This window comes from Artemia sp. Qi Xiang Cuo, chromosome 6 (genome assembly GCF_049724085.1).
Source record: "Artemia sp. Qi Xiang Cuo chromosome 6, ASM4972408v1, whole genome shotgun sequence".
Lineage (NCBI taxonomy): Eukaryota > Metazoa > Arthropoda > Branchiopoda > Anostraca > Artemiidae > Artemia > Artemia sp. Qi Xiang Cuo.
This window is the reverse complement of record NC_142799.1, coordinates 57,507,930-57,525,671: the sequence shown is the minus strand read 5'-3', so window position 1 is coordinate 57,525,671 and position 17,742 is coordinate 57,507,930. Positions and strand designations below refer to the sequence as shown.

Sequence of the window (17,742 nt, the reverse complement as noted above, 5' to 3'; positions counted from 1 at the left end):
CCCTTTTTAATAGTCAAAAGTGATTTGAGGGCAACTAACCCCCTCTCACGCCCACCTTTTCCCCAAACACATCCAATCAAAATTTTTAGATAGCCATTTTAGTCAACATAATTGAGTTTTGGAAATTAGGTCTTTAAGGATGAAAACCTCCTCCCCCACAGCCCTCAGGGCAAGGGTGGTAAGTTATGCCCTGGGGGCGTATAAGGTTTTTATTGAAAGCGGTGTCCTAGAAACTTCAAAAGGGCTCTCTCAATTGGAAATTGAAAGGGCTACTGCCTTTTTTAATAGTTGAAAGTGGTTGGATAGCGACTAACGCCCCTCTCACGCCCACCATTTTCCCAAACACATCGAATTAAAATTTTGAGATATCCATTTTGTTCAACGTAGTTGAAAGTTCTGGAAATTTTGTCTTTTAGGATGATAACCCCCTCAGAGCGCTCGGGGCAAGGGCTGTAAGTTATGCCATGGGGGCAAATAAAGTTTATTGAAAGCATTGTCGTAGAAACTTCGAAAGGCCTCATTCAATTGGAAATTGGAGTGGCTAGTGCCCTTTTTAATAGTCAAAAGTGATTGGAGGGCAACTGCCCCCCCCCAAGCACATCATTCCCCCAAACACATCCAATCAAAATTTTACGATAGCCATTTGGCTTAGCGTAATTGATTTCCCTATAGAAAATATATTTTTGAAGAGGACACTCCCCCACAACCCTCAAGGCAAGGGTTTTAACTTATGCCCTGGGGGCATATAAGGTTTTTATAGAAGGAGTTGTCGTAGAAACTTCAAAACAGGCTCATTTGATTGGAGGTTCAAAGGGCTAGTACCATTTTTAATAGTCGAAAGTGATTAGAGGGCAACAAGCCCTCCCCACGCCCATAATTCCCCCAAACACATCCAATCGAAATTTTGAGATAGCCATTTTGATCAGCGTAGTTGATTTTCAGATAGAAAATATGTTTTGAGGAGCACCCTCCCCCACAACCCTCAGGGCAAGGGTTTTAAGTTATGCCCTGGGGGCAAATAAGGTGTTTATAGAAGGTGTTGTCGTAGAAACTTCAAAACTGGCTCATTCGATTGGAAATTCAATGGGCTAGTGCCCTTTTGAATAGTCGAAAGTGATTGGAGGGCAACTAGCCCTCCCCATACCCATAATTCCCCCAAACACATCCAACCAAAATTTTGAGAGGGCAACTAGCCCCCCCCCCCCGCGCTTCATTCCCCCAAACACATCCAATCAAAATTTTTAGATAGCCATTTTGTTCAGCGTAGTTGTTTTTGAAGAGGACATTCCCTCACAACCCTCATGGCAAGGGTTTTAAGTTATGGCCTGGGGGCATATAAGGTTTTTATAGAAGGCGTTGTTGTAGAAACTTCAAAACAGGCCCATTCGATTGGAAATTCAAAGCGCCAGTACCGCTTTTAATGGTAGAAAGTGATTGGAGGGCAACTAGCCCCACCCCTCCACGCCCATCATTCCCCAAAACACATCTAATCAAAATTTTGAGATAGCCATTTTGTTCAGCGTACTTGATTTCTAGATAGAAAATTTGTTTTTGAGAAGGACACTCCCCCACAACCATCAGGGCAAGGGTTTTAAGTTATGCCCTGAGGGCATGTAAGGTCTTTATAGAAGGCGTTGTCGTGGAAACTTCAAAACAGGCTCATTCGATTGGAAATTCAAAGTGCTAGTACCCTTTTTAATAGTCGAAAGTGATTGGAGGGCAACTACCCCCTCACTCCCTTCATTCCCCCACACATCCAATCAAAATTTGGAGATACCCATTTTGTTCAGCGTAGTTGATTTCCAGATAGAAAATATGTTTTTGAGGAGGACACACCCCCACATTCCTCAGGGCAAGGGTTGTAAGTTATGCCCTGGGGGTATATATGGTTTTTAAAGAAGGCGTTGTTGTAAAAACTTCAATAAAAGCTCATTCGACTGGAAATTCAAAGGGCTAGTGTCCTTCTTAATAGTCGAAAGTGATTGGAGGGCAACTATCCACCCCCCCCCCACCACACCTATCATTCCCCCAAACCCATCCAATAAAAATTTTGAGATAGCCATTTTGTTCAGGGTAGTTGATTCCCAGATAGAAAACATATTTTTGAGGAGGAAACTAACATAAGTTGGGCGCAAAACCCCTAGGCCTTCCCAAGGCCAGAACAAAATTTGCACTTTACTCAGTAATTATAGCTGTTTTTACTTTTATAACTTTAATAAATCAAATAATATTAACATTTTGATTACTAAATATCAGTATATGCATATTAAACTGACAATGCACATTCGTTTGTATTTTTTCAGTAAAGGTCAAATTTTGTTCTGGCCTTGGGAAGGCCTAGGGGTTTTGTACCCAACTTATGTTAATTTCTTCTCGTTTTGAGTTTGAATCGGTTATTTATTGTAATTTCTGTTTGTTTTGGGTTTCATTTATTTATCGATGCTGATTTGCGGATGTTTCACGCTTGGTAGATTATTTGATTTTGATTTGCTCATTTTTTGTTTAATGGAGTACTTTACTTTTCTTTGAAAAACTTATTTTCTGGAAAAAGTTTTTTAAATTAATATCATACAAAGAACGGAAAATACAGGTAATGACCCCGCGTTTATACAATTCAGTGAGGATATGCGCGTGAATTATCGAATCAAAAGCAGGACTGACATCATGGCTCCCTAGAATAAGCGGCTCTCCAGATTGGGGAATTCTCCAGAAGTGGGTGGGGGGGGGGGGTCAGACATTTGTCTTGGAAACACCGATTTCTAGCTATAGATTTTCTAGGCGTCATCTATATTACATAGGTAAACATTGATGTAACATCTGGTCATGGAAACAGGGCATGTGCTTGAAACAGGAATGCAGTTTAAACAGGGTTGTGCTTCAAACTAGGAATAGGGATAACTTTAAAATCCTATGGTAATCTTGCCACATATGTCAGGAAAACCCTATGGGAATCTCACCACCTGTGTCATGAAAATCGAGGTATCTTCCAGGAATTCAATGCTTGATAAAAAAACAATACTTGCTCCGTCTGGGAAATGAGTCAAAATGGCGTCTGATATATCGGAAAATATTAGGCTAATAAAGGTTTTGAGAAGAATCTTTGGTTTTTTAAAGAGAATAAAGGTTTCTAAATGGAAATGTAGGTTTTTTAATGGAAAAAAGAAAGTTCTTAGGAGAAATCATAGGGTAATGGAGCCTTCTTAGGTTTTTAAATTGAAATGTAGGTTTTTTAATGGAAAAAGAAGGTTTTTAGGGAAAATCATAGGGTTTTATAGGTTTTTAAAAGGAAGTGTAGGTTTTCTAATACTGAAGTAAGGTTCTTAAGGAAAATCGTAGGGTATTGTAGGTGTTTCTAGTACTGAAGCAAGATTGCGTCATCCATATTACATAGCAATCGAGTGTAAGCATTCCCTAACACCTACATCTCTTACTTTCCTCTTTTCTAATACTGAAGCAAGATCGCGTCATTCGTTTTACATAGTAACATGCGCACTGTGATTACATAAGATGTGCGCTATCATTACGTATAATTTGCGCTGCCATTAAGTTATTCCCAATAAATCCACGTACGATATTATTACCCTCAACTTAAATTGCTTAAAAACCTCCTGTTATCTAATATGTCAGGCACGATTGCGTCATCTTCTACTACATAGCAACCGAATGTAAATACTCCCTAACACCTACATCTCTTACTTTCCTCTTTTCTAATACTGATTCAAGATTGCGTCATCCATATTACACAGGTAAACATTGGTATAATACCTGGTCAGGTGTCACGGAAACAGGGCATGCACTTGAAATAGGGATGCACTTGAAACCTTCCTATAGGCCTTCAGGAGACCAGGGCCTTCTAGAAATCCTATGGGAATCTGCTATGGGCCTCGTGGAAAGCAGAGTAGCCCCACTGCTAAAAGAGCAGCCAAGAAACGGTATTATGAATTTATGTCACGAAATCAAGGCATTTCATTCAGAAGACCTGAAGCAACTAACCTCTCCAGGGGAAATAATTTCAACCACTATAATTTCAGCATCTTGTTCGTGAAGCTACGTGGTGTTACGACCAGGTATGCTTTCTCTTCCCATGGTATAAGGGATATGGATAAGAGTTCCTTGACCATGTGAAAAGACCACTCAAGATTGTAGCTGAAATAGGAATACGTCAAGTTGGAAGAGACTATGACAATTCTTACCTGTGTTTCGAAATCTCGAAACACATTTCGACCAACACTAGTCTTCCCAAGGAAAAAGACAACAGCAAGGATGAGTTTAGGGACTCTACCTGACATTGTTGCTTTCGTTAATGATAGTGGCTGGGCCACTGCTTCTGTATTCATTGGCTTTCTTAATCACTTTGTCGCCACTGCGCAGTCAAGCGATGAGAAGTACCAGCTACTTATTATCGATAATCACAAATCTTACTTACCAGTTGAAGCCATCCAGTTAGCAAAAGATAACCGAGTGATCTTGTTAATTTTGCCTCCACATACGCCTCACAAACTGCAACCACTTGATCATGGATTCTTGTACTCTCCGAGATCCCATTATAACAAATCTATTTCCAGTCTCTCTGTATGAAATCCCACAGTTTCCTAGCGCTGCTTATCCCCTTTCGATCACCCCATCAAACATCACTGCAGATTTTTGAGCAACAGGTATTTGCCCATTTAATGACGATATTTTTGTCAATGACAAGTTTTTGCTATCAGCTGTAACTGACCGACCATTGAGTGAGCCTGCATCTGAGCTAAGAGATGAAGACATGACTTTCTCAAATCCAGAAGAAGGGGGAGATTTCACTTCATTATCTCTGTTAAATAGCTGAGTTTTGTATCAAGAAGAAATAATAGGCTGTCCCAAGTTTGGTTACTACTTGTCCCATCTATAGTGCCCCATTTCATACTTTGGACAAAATGGGGGATTGTGAAATTAATACCTTTCCTCAAAAACTAAATGAGCTCCCAGTTTTATGACTTGGAGATAACTTTCTTAGTTAATGCAAAAGATGCTGAAAAATTTTTGTTTCCTTATCACAAAGCGTGAGGGAGTTGGAGGCAAACAAAAACATATCCCAAGTATGGATTCTCTCCCCTGCATCTTATTCCACAAAAGGCCAGCTGAGTCCAACACAGCAGCACAAAGATATGTCAGTTCTTGAGTATATTTATTTTAAGGCTCACAGCTCCTTAAGAAACTTGCAGCAAGCAGGTTTGAATACAAATTCCAAAAGTTTCAAATGTTTAGACAGGTACACTGTAAAAAAAACCGTTCCGAGCATTTTAAATAGTGAACTTGGCACAAACCATTTGCCAATATCGGAATTTCAAAAAATTGTGCATATAGAGAAATCATTCATTTGCTACAAATCTGACAAAATTCAAGGAAATATGCATTGAAGTAAAATTTCCACATTTAAGATATACTTTGTTCAAAACAAAAATAAAGAGTAAAAATTCCTGAAAAGCAAATCTATCTATAAAATAAAAATTTAACTATTCAAGTTTGCCTTCTACGACCGAAGTGCTTTCAGCGCTCAGGAATTGCTTTTAGTGTTTTTTTTTTCTTTCTAACTGATTTTATAAGCCTAAGTATAGGAGTCGCTATTTAAACTTGCGGGTTGAACGTGGCTCATTGGGTCAACTAATTGAACTCAATAAAAACTGGGCAAATATTAGGTGACCTGTAGTTTTATTCATAAAGTAGATTCCATTAAGTCCACCTGAACTTTGGACTATGACAAGTTCCCAAAAGAGATGGGGGCGATATCCTGACCTCCTCTTCCGTGTTGAAAATTCTAGTATGTTGTGCCTGTTATCTGTTTTCAATAAGGTACGAAAAGTACAAACTAGTGAATATATTGTCGCAATAAAATTATTAAAGGTATATACAAACTTTTTTTTCATTCTATCTTTGTCATATCATAAGAGTATCCATTTTTTTCTCTGGTAAATTCAGCTTCATCGTCAAAGGCAACATTTACATGACTTTTGGGACCTGAATTAGGCTTCATCTTTCCTTCATCTTCATCATCTTTGGGAACCTAGAATCATGCTTGGTTAAATCAAAATCGGAGTATGAGTTGACACGATTTTGATAGCATCAGTTATAAGTTACTTTTCAGCTATCTATCTCTTTGACATTACCTTAACTTCGATACCAAACTCAATGCAAGGAAACCTTTCTTTAACCATTGATGAATAACTGAACACTGCAGTGATAGGGAGCCACAAACAAAGGTAGCAAAACTATCACTGGGTGACAGCATATTAGATGACTTATAAATAAGGTAAATCCTTGGGTCCCTCATTAGACATGTTTTTGGATCTCTTTTGGTAGGACGTGTTAATTAGATACTAGATCTGTTTTTTGTTTTGTTAAAGCTAGAAGTTATTGTCTGTTGCAAAACCATCTCCCAAAAACCTCTGCTCTGCTACGGTATGCATGCTGCATCTGGCCCAAATTTAGTACGCTCGTCACTTTTCAGTCAGGGTTGCCACTCCTAATGATTTATCACTATTTCTAGTTGTCTTTAATATTGTATAAACAAAAAAAATCATTTTAATCAGCACACGAATCTCTAGATTATTTAAAAAAAAGTGACTAAGTCAACCAAATAATAACTATAATCTAGTTTTTTTCACCGGGTGGCAACCCTGCTTTCAGCTGTGACATGACAGCCTTACATAAATCAACTCAAGCATTTACTAAGCTTATTAGAAATTATGTCAGTCCAATGGAATATTCTTGCAAAAGCATCATGTTAGCATGATGGTATTTCTCAAGTACATGCTTAAGCGTTTTCTCTGATGAGACTAATGAAGTGTCAATATGATGTCTTGAACAACTCAAATAGAATGAGCGTAACAACCTCAAAACTCATATTGATCACTTCAGTAAGGGAACTTTTAATCAGTACGCTATTTCTTCATTTATCAATTAAGCAGCAGAATACAATCTCTCATTTTCTAGCGATCAGTAGTTATGTGAAAGGTAATCCCAGAAGAAATAATTTCTAGAAGGACCCTTGGCTTTCTTGGAAACGAGTCTCAAGTATCTTATAAAGAAAGAAAGATAATCACTGTGATTAATAACAAACACATGGGAGGTGCTATTGAACTTACTTTACATAGTGTTATTAGAAATTTTGCAAAATTGTTGGTGGCTAAACATAGGGAGTTAGGGAAAATAGAATTACCGACTTATAAAATAAAGCATAATACAAGAAAGAAGGAGGGGGTTTCCATTTATCGTACACGGGAAAACTAGTATTTCAAAGGTTATGTGTTTTCTAAAACTTTTTAACTTTAGAAAAGTTTTATATAGATTTTTATGAAAATCTTGGTGATCTTATTTATAACCACGGAGAGTGTAATCATAATAAGAATTTCAAACATCAGGAGGAAAGAGCTGTGATTTTCTGATGAACTATTTAGCACATTTTATTTTTAATTTTTCATTACAATTTGGAATTCAAATATACATTAAAACTAGTTGTTTACCTTCTATGTAAATGTTCTCCAATATTTCTTTGTAGACTTGATCAAATGGGCTCATGAATATATATTTTTTTTTTAATATCTGAACTTGAATCTGTAATTGATCCCTTTATTAGATTCTGTTTCTCTAGCTTTTACCAGGCTATGAGCTACGTAGGGGGACGTAAGGATGATTTTACTCCTGAGAGAAGGAGCGGGGTTAGGGATAGAAGCGAAACTTCAAAAAAGGGGTAAAATTACGGAATTACATAAGAAATACGACAAATCATAAAAATATGAAAATTTCACGAGGCTTACGGGCCTGAATATCCCCCCTCCTTATGTAATTACCGTTGAATTATAATGTTCTGTGCACACTATTTTCTGTTAATAAAAATATACTGGTTCTCCAGGGGTTTTTCCAAAGTACCTGATTTAGCAACTTTTACCTCCATTTTGAGATATACTTGCATTCCCAGAGTACCAGAATTAGAGAGCTACTTCGCCGAATGTATATCCCAACGTGAGCCGACCCTGTAAATCAGGACTTATTTCAGTTTGATTGCAATCCCTATCGTCTGCAAACAAAATCATCTGTTATGACAAAGATCAGATTGGTGCCAATTAGAAGTGCAAATCAACTTTATACATAAAATTTGTTTAACAGTATAGTTCTATAGAAAAAGAAATTCTTAATTCAGTAGCAGCACAAGGCACAGGAGTGCTACTCCATATGAGCAGTTGCATTAGACTTTCTGGCATGTATGATTAGGAATAAGGAATTAAAATCGAAAAAAAAAACGACAAAAGCAATGTGCATCTTCAACAGCACAATGAATGTGCAAATAACGAAAAGTTTTAAACATTCCCAGCTCAAGACAACCTTAAAGTTATTCCTTGTCGCAAATTACCATAGTTAAAGTTTACTTACATATTCATCACCGACGTTGAATCTTAGGAACTCTTTCCATTTTTTAGGGAAGCAGCAGTAAAGTTTCTTATAAACTGGACATATGAGCTCCGGATTTAGTTTCTTAGGATCTTGAGCACCTGTTAAAAAACTCACTATGATTCCAACAATTATTACTGTAAAACAGCCGATAGTTGAATACCACATATAGCTCACTTTGTACAGACCAAGAGTGTCGCTCCTGAAATATAAATACTTTTTCACCAAATGAAAGTTTAAGCAGGCATAGAGGCGGTAACATTTGATTCTAATAGAATAGTGGGCATCTCAAAGAGTAATTCATCCAGGACGGGGTGAAGAACAGGGAATAGTACATTGTCAGGCAATAATCTCTCTATTTTAAAGTAGCAACTTCACATCAGCCCATAAGAACGAATCTATCTCATATCAAAACATCAATCTTTTATCTGAAGCTTATAACATCTGTCGAGAATGACAAGTATAAATGTTTTTTCTTTTATAGCTTTAATAAATCAAATAATATTAACATTTTGATTACTAAATATCAGTATATGTATATTAAACTTACAATGCACATTCATTTGTTTTTTTTTTCAGTAAAGTGCAAATTTTGTTCTGGCCGTGGAAAGGCTTAGGGGTTTTGAGCCCAACTTAGGGGAGAGAGGGGCGATAACGCACGGGGGCGACTCCGTACGTTTGACCTCTCGTATAAAGTTTTTGAGCTAATCCTTTCAAAAAATTCCCGCTAGATGCCCTTCATGTAACGCACATTTGGTGCAAGTTTTAAATTTTGGAGACAAGAGACAACCGAGAAAAGAGGTAAGGAAGTTTTTATATGCTTGCTGGAAATCCTTACACATGTAGTCTTTGTCAAATATTTTCTAAGTTATTGTAGCTCTTGAGCCGTGAGTTAGAAAGATCAGACAAGGTAATTTTCATCAGGAAATATCAGGCCGTCATCTACGAAAAAAACAATTTCAAAATGGCGTCAACATGGGGTAACTCTGGACACTTTTTTGGTGGCGATTCCGGACACTTTTCGTGGTGTCTGGTTTCGCCCTGTTCTGACGGAAGTCTTTCATAAGTTGGAAAATGGAACTATATGTAGCTGGAAGCAGAATATTGGTAAAATTGACTGTATTCCTGTTGTCTTATAGAAAAACTGAGGTGATTTGTTTTGACTATCAATCTTTGTTTTCAACATTTACACTTAGAAAAAAGTTACCCCTTGCCTTACAGCCTAGCCTATTTAAACAAAACTACTCGGTGTAACAATCTTTGTCTTGAATCAAAGTTGTACAAGATTAAGTCTGCCTATTATTTAGAAACTTTGTTCCAACTTTAAGACCCTGTGTTCAAGATTGGACAGCGTTTTCTATGATTTGGCTACGATTAACCTTTAATTTCTATCCGAAAATGAGGTGTACTTTTGACTGTCTATACGTTTAAAATAGTCTTGGCATGTCACTGTCTATGTCACAAATATTCAAGCTAATCTTAATTGAATCTTCTTCAATACTTTTTAACTGGTGTACTAATAACACCCCCCCCACCCCTCCTTGTTTAAAACACATACTCTGAATTGTATACATCCAATGGATTATTGTTTTGTGTATTATAATGTTTAGTTTTATAATATATGTGATTTGAACTTATAATTAGACAGTGATAATTCAAAAGGAGTCATGTGACATTTATATAAGCTTAGATTTACAGTCCACCTTCAGAGCTATGTAGATCAGTTCAATTCATTTTCACCCAGCATATTTAAAAATAATACTTATTATTAAATGATTTACTATTATGTTGAACAATAAACATTTATTCAAGGCCTACTTATATCAGAAAGATAAACAGTAGAGTCTAAGGCTGTACCAAAGGGGGTAGAGGGTTTGAAAACCCCTGAAATGTTTGTCCGACTTATAGAGACGTAAGAAAAATGAACATAAACAAATGTTTGATGTGGTTTTTTAAAGTTTTTTTGTTCAATGTTTTGTATTATAATGTTAAACTAAACAATACCCTGCCTGCAGGCATCTTTCCATTCTATGCCTCAAAGCATGGCGTGACCTGTGTTAATTTCCATGTTGTTCTCTTAAGGCTCTGACGATTATAATTTTCTTTTACAGATGGTTCGCAACTACATTCGAAAGGGGAGTGGTCCTCCTGATCCAGAATTAGTCAGGTGTGCTGTTATTCAATTTACACATGGGAAGTTGTCTTTCCGAGCAACCGCAGAAACATTTTTCCTGAAGAAGAGTACACTTGTGGATGCCGTGAAACGATACAAGGCAAAAATACAACATCTCGAGCAGAGTGGTGCTAGTGGTAGCAATTTTGACAATGACATTGTTCAGGAGACCACTAAGTTTGTTTTTACTTCCAAACAAGAGAAAGAGCTTGCTGCATACCTCAAAAAATGCTAACTGTTTAACCATGGTCTGACTCCCTAAGCAACAAGAAAGTTAGCCTACCAATAGGGAATAACATTGAAGATAAAATTCCTATCAAACTCCAAACTGTAAGAGAGAGCAGGAGTGGATTGGCTAAGAAGTTTCATCAAGCGGAACGCCAGTTTTTCCATCAGTAAACCCGAAAATACAAGCGAGGCTCGTACTGCTGGCTTTAATGCCGTTGTAATTGGTGTCTTCTTTAGAAATCTTCAGAAGTAGTATTGTAAGTATGATTTACCTCTTGGTCGAAGTTGGAACTGCGATGACAAAGGAGTAACCACACTTGTTCAGGCCCCAAAGGTGATTGCTAAAAGGGGAGCAAAACAGGTGGCACAGACTGTGTCAGCAGAAAGAGGAGAAAATACCACAATGCTATGCTTTGTATCTGCACTTGGTGAGACAATTCCACCAGTGTTTTTTCTTCCAAGAGTCAAAGCTCCAGAGAGGATGTATCGAGATGGACCACCAGGATGCATTGGCTTAGCCCATCGAAGTGGATGGATGACTTTGGACAATTTTTTTGTTCTATGAAAGACTTTCTAAAAGATGTCAAACCCAGCAAAAAAAAAACCTGTTTTACTCTTGTTTGACTATTATGACAGCCATATTTCAGTAGAAGTGGTTTCTTTGCGCAAAGATAACGGCATCCATCTCCTAACTTTTTCTCCTCATTGCTCTCATCGTTTCCAACCCCTTGATGTTTCAGTGTATGCACCATTGAAGTATGCAATCAGGGAGTCGTTTGTCAATTTGATGCAAATCAATCCTGGTCAGAGAATTTAGATAAATTAAATAGCAAAATTGTGCAAGTATCTCTTTCTGGAAAAACTGAATCCTCAAAACATCACAGCTGGTTTTGAGAAGGCAGGAATTTGGCCTTTAAATCCAAATGTGTTCACAGAAGTCGATTTTCTGCCTTCTGAAGTGACAAGCCGCCCAGATCCAGCCGAACAGAATGCCCCAGGAACTTCCAATATGGAAGTTCGGAAGTTCTAGAATGATCCTCACCCTGGTTTATTTTGTGATTCATGTCCTGTCATGATGGGTTAACAGCAGTCCTCTCCTGAAAGCATCAGACCATATCCACAGGCAAAAATGCAAGTGGGTCCGCGCAAAAAACGTAAAAAAGGCAAAAGTAGAATTCTGACAGAAACGCCAGAAAAAAGAGCACTAGAAGCAGAGACTGAGCTAAGGCTTGCTAAGAAAAAGAAAAAGTCGCTAAAAAAGTCAAAGGTTTCACTCATTGCTGACAAAACAAGAGACAGCATTTCAGACATAGATATACACTGACGAGTCAATGACGAGTCAGATGACGAGTCTTTACATTGTGGAAGTATCATTGAGTTTGAGACAGATGAAGAATTATCTTGTGGAAATTTTGTGCTTTTGAGGTTTATGGTGGGAAAGAAGCAAAACTCTGCTGTTTATTATGTTGGTGAAATTAATGAAATAAGTGGCAGAGTAGCAAAGATAAACTATCTGCACAAGTCTGGTAGGAAGTTCATCTTTCCTGAATGTCGAGATTATGCAGTAACTGACTTTCAGGACATTATCATGAAGCTTCCCGCACCGGTATCAGTAGGAGGAACTGGGCGAACAGCCAAAGCTTTTGTATTTGGCTGTAATTTGGCCCAATTTCCCATAAAATAAATTTAATGTTACATTTAACTTGTATAATATCTGAATCAATAATTACAAGATTAATTAATGAATGTACGGAAATGCCCCATGTGTGTCCAAAGTCACCCCCTGGTTGGGGTGACTTTGGACACTTGAAGAGGTCAAATATTTTTGGGTCTCACCAAGAAACAAATTGATGGATGTCATTGGAAAAAATCACCAAGAAAAGTGAATAACTGAGCTATCTATTCATGTAAAAAGGAAGTTTGTATCTTTAGAAATACGCTTTTGAGGGGTCAAAATCCTCAAAATGTATGGTTTCACCCCTCTCTCCCCTATACTAATCTCTGCTCGTTTTGAGTTTGACTCGGTTATTTATTGTAATTTCTGTTCGTTTTGGGTTTCATTTATTTATCGATGCTGATTTGTGGTAGTTTCAGGCTTGGTAGATTATTTGATTTTATTTTTGCTCATTTTTTGTTTAATGGAGTTCTTTACTTTTCTTTGAAAAACTTATTTTGTAGCAAAAGTTTTTTTTTTAAATTAATTTCTGTTCGTTTTATTTTGACATAGTCTTTCAGGGAAAAAGAAAATAATACTTTAAATCTTTTCGTTTTTTTTAAGACATTATAGTTTGGCCTGCTATTTGTATGCTGGAGAAAAATTTTCAGCAATTTTTAATAGCATTCACCCTTTTAAAAATCTGGACACAGATAACACTGTTTAATTTAGTTTCATACCTCCTCTAGTTGGCCTTAAATGGAAAACTTGATACCATTCGCAAAAAAAATCTGTTTACTTTCTTTAAAAGCTGGGATACACTTACGCTATTTTGATTTGGTTAAATTTTAAGACCAGAAGTAACCCCGAAAATTTGAACATAATACCCTTAGTCGTTCTTGGGATACTGCTGAGATGCCTTATTTGGAATTACCATTAACACAGTGCATTTTAATTTAATCTTAAGGCAACATTTAGTTTTTAAAAGGGGCAAATGGGTGGGTGGGCATGGGAGGGGGATTAGTTGCCCCCCAATCACTTTCGACTATTAAAAAGGGCATCAGCCCTTTCTATTTTCAATCGAATAAGCCCTTTTCGAAGTTCCCACGACAACTCCTTTGATACGAAGTGCCCTGGTCTGAACAACAACAACAACAACAAAATAATACATTATACCCATATCGATCTTTACTATAAGAATGTCAAGCCTTCCAAACAATTTCGACTATTAAAAAGGGCACTAGTCCTTTCGATTTCCAATCAAATGAGCCCTTTTTGAAACGACAACGTTTTCTATAAACACGTTATATACCCCCAGTTCATAAATTACAACCCTTAGGATGGTTGTCATCCTCTAAGACCTAATTTCCAGAACTATCAACTACGTTAAACAAAATGGCTATCTCAAAATTTTGATTGGATGTGTTTAGGGTAATGGTGAGCGTGAGAGGAGCGTTAATCACTCTCCAAGCACTTTCAACTATTAAAAATGGCACTAGCCCTTTTAACTTCCAATCAAATGAGCCCTTTTGAAGTTTCTACGACAACACTTTCAATAAAAAACCTTATATGCCCCCAGGGCATAACTTATAACCCTTTCCCTGAGGGCTGGGCGGGTGTCATTCTCAAAGACCTAATTTCCGGAACATTCTACTACGTTGAACAAAATGGCTATCTGAAAATTTTGATTGGATGTGTTTGGAGGAATGGAAGGCGTTAGAGAGGGGACTAGCCCTCTCAATTTCCAATTGAATGAGCCCCTTTTGAAGTTTTACGACAACTATACCAATAAAAACTTTAAATGCCCCCAGGGAATAACTTACAACCTTTACTCTGAGGGGTTTGTCATCCTTGAATACATAATATCCAGAACTTTTAACAATATTGAGCAAAATGGCTACCACTAAACTGTGATTGAATATTTTTAGGGAAATAATGGGCATGAGAGGGGGGTTAATCATTCTCCACTCACTTTTGACTACTAAAAAGGGTAATTTCAATTTCCAATCAAATGAGCCCTTTTTGAAATTTCTACAACAACTTTATATATAAACCTCATATGCCCCCAGGGCATAACTTACAACCCTTGCACTGAGGGCTCTGAGGGGGTTATCAGAGGCAACGCTGTAGCGTTGCCTATAGTAAAGGCCATATGGCTCCAATGTTTTATTGTTTGTTATTATCATTTTTTCGCAGGGGCACTTCATTTGGAAGGGGTCGTCGTAGAAACTTCAAAGGGGCTCATTCAATTGGGAATCGAGAGTTCTAGTGCCCTTTTTAATAGTCAAAAGTGATTACAGGTCAACTAGCCCCCCCCCCCCCACGCCCATCATTCCCCCAAGCACATCCAATCAAAATTTTGAGACTGCCATTTTGTTAAGCGTAGTTGATTTCCAGATAGAAAATATATTTTTGAGGAGGACACTCCCCCACAACCCTCAGGGCAAGGGTTATAAGTTATGCCCTGGGGTCATATAAGGTTTTTATAGAAGGCGTTGTAGTAGAAACTTCAAAACAGGCTTATTCAATTGAAAATTCAAAGCACTAGTGCCCTTTTTAATAGCCAAGAGTGATTGGAGGACCACTACCACCCCCCCACCCATCATTTCCCCAAGTACATCCAATCAAAATTTTGAGATAGCCATTTTGTTCAGCGTAGTTGATTTCCAGATAGAATATATGTTTTCGAGGAGGACACTCCCCCACAACCCTCAAGGCAAGGGTTGTAATTTGTACCCTGGGGCCATATAAGGTTTTTATAGATGGAGTTGTCGTAGAAACTTCAAAAAAGGCTCATTCGATTGGAAATTCAAAAGGCTACTGCTCTTTTTAATAGTCGAAAGTGATTTGAGGGCAACTAACCTCTCACGCCCACCTTTTCGCCAAACACATCCAATCAAAATTTTGAGACAGTCATTTTATTAGACGTAGTTTTAAGTTCTGGAATTTAGGTCTTTGAGGATGACAACTCCCCCACAACCCTCAGGGCAAAGGTTGTAAGTTATGCCCTGTGGGCATATAAGGTTTTGTATAGACAACATTGTCGTAGAAACTTCAGAAAGGGCTCATTCAATTAGAAATTCATATGACTAGTTTCTTTTTTAATAGTTGAAAGTGATTCTAAGGCAACTGACACCCCTTCCACGCTGACCCTTTTCTCAAACACATCAAATCAAAATTTCGGTATAGCTATTTTGTTCAACGTAGTTGAAAGTTCTAGAAATTTTACGTTTGAGCAGGACACTCCCCCCACAGTCTTCAGGGGCAATAGTTATAAGTTATGCCCTTGGGGCATATATGGTTCTTATGGAAGGAATGCTCGTAAAAACTTCAGAGAGGGCTCATTTGATTGGAAATTGAAAGTTCTAGTTCACTTTTTAAGCGTCAAAAGATATTGTAGGGTAACCAGCTTCCCCCTCCCCCCAAACCCTTTTTTCTCAAATGCATCCAATAAAAATTTTAAGATAACTATTTTGTTAAAAATAGTTCAAAGATCATACAACACAAAAATTCCGGTGTTGACACAACCCACCAGGGCCGTATTAAGATGCTCGTATTAACCTCAAAGAGGGATCATTCGATTGGAAATTGAGAGTTCTAGTTCACTTATTAAGAGTCAAAAGAGATTGGAGGGCACCTAGCCCCCTTCCTCCACGCCCCTTCTCCTCAAAACCATCCGATAAAAACTTTGATATAGATTTTTTTAAATAGTTCAAAGACCTTACCCTCCCCCCTCTCCTACTGTCTACGCTAAAGTTTTCTTCTTTGTGCCAACTACGCTGCCTCTACCCCTAAGACTTTAATTAGTTTTGTGTGGGAAGAAAGTTCAAAAGTTTCAAGAAATTTCGAAAGGACGTTAAGACACATCAAAATACACTAATAAGAACTAGATAAAGAATTTTCTATCCAATTACTCCTAGAAATTCTCTCAAACTGAAAATGCTAAAATACTTAAAATTACAGACATGCGTAAAATAAGGTTAAAATACATACTTTGCGATAAATGCTAAATTGTTGTGGCAAAAAAAAAATCCGAAAAAGAGTCTATCAAAACGATCCTGTTCTTTCTGCATCAACAAATGAAATAGCCTAACTACTGTCTTTTGAAGCTATTTTTTCGATCCATTCATGGTTCCGTGAAAAATTATGTTTGATTTATCAGAGGCATGTAATTAAGTTGTCTATAGCAAAGGCCATAAGGCTTCAATGTTTTATTATTATTAATTGAAAAAAACCTTGCATAAAAAAAAGTTTTCTAAGAAAAGTAAAGAGCCATATTGAACTCAGGGCCAACAGAAATTCATTCCTATTATAGTTAAAACTCAAAAAGATCAGAAATCACTGTTAAAGAATAAACGAAACCCCGAACGAACAGAAATTGAAATTAACTATCTTAAAAACATAAAGATAACCGTTGCAAACATAAATGAATAAATAAATCTTATATAGCTTCAATATTTTTTTATTATTTTCCCCTCAGAGGTGCTTTATATGCAAGGGTTAAATATACTATTTTGTTAAAAATAGTTGAAAGTTTAATTAACAAACTCTGGTGTCGACAAAACCCCCCAGGGCCCAGGGGCAGGAAGGGATTCTCATATAAACTTCAGAGAGGGCTCATTTGATTGGAAATCGGAAGTTCTAGTCAAGCTTTTAAGAGTCAAAAGTTATCACAGGGCTCCTAACCCCCTCCCCCCACCATACCCCTTTTTCACAAAATACATCAGATAAAAATTTTGAGGTAGCCATTTTGTTAACAAAAAAAGTTCAAAGGTCAGATAACGAAACTGCGGGGTCGACACATGTTGTGCAAACATAATACTTGTTATATAATTCGTTTTATAACTAATTAATCATAAGTTATACCCGGGAGGCATATTTAGCTGTTTTGGAAGGAATTCTCGTATAAACTTCAGAGAGGGCTCCTTTGATTGGAAATTGGAAATTCTAGTTCAGTTTTTAAGAGTCAAAAGTGATCGAAGGGCAACTAGCCCCTTTCTCACTCTCTTTTACCACCAAATGCATCAGATAAAATTTTGAGGTAGTCATTTTGAAAAAAAAAATCAAGGGACAGATAACAAAAATTCCGGGGTCGACACATGTTGTACAAACATAATATTTGCAATATAATTCTTTTCGTAACTTATTAATCATTTGAAAAAAATAAGTTATTTAAAATCAATGAATCCATACAAATGTAGAGCATTGACCTATGATAATCTGTTCAGAAAATATTGAAAAAGTAGTCAATGAAAAACAATCA

The 17,742-nt window shown here is 37.2% G+C and overlaps 2 protein-coding genes across 3 annotated transcripts in view; one reads left to right on the top strand and one right to left on the bottom strand.

The window, feature by feature from the left end:
- Positions 1–4,179: 4,179 nt before the first annotated feature.
- Positions 4,180–4,578, top strand: LOC148951430 (uncharacterized). The gene has a single exon (XM_089091097.1). It carries the CDS (start codon positions 4,180–4,182, stop codon positions 4,576–4,578), a length of 399 nt encoding a protein of 132 aa, XP_088947223.1.
- A 1,261-nt stretch (positions 4,579–5,839) lies between these two features.
- Positions 5,840–17,742, bottom strand: part of LOC148951428 (sodium-coupled monocarboxylate transporter 2-like) — a 181,157-nt gene continuing 169,254 nt past the window's right edge. For both annotated transcript variants that reach the window (XM_089090883.1, XM_089090884.1), the window contains exons 12-13: positions 8,407–8,626; positions 5,840–6,040 (exon numbers count right to left, since the gene is read on the bottom strand). In XM_089090883.1, coding sequence (XP_088947009.1) covers positions 5,900–6,040; positions 8,407–8,626 — 361 coding nt within the window. In that variant the 3' untranslated portion in view covers positions 5,840–5,899. The remainder of the gene's footprint in view (positions 6,041–8,406; positions 8,627–17,742) is intronic.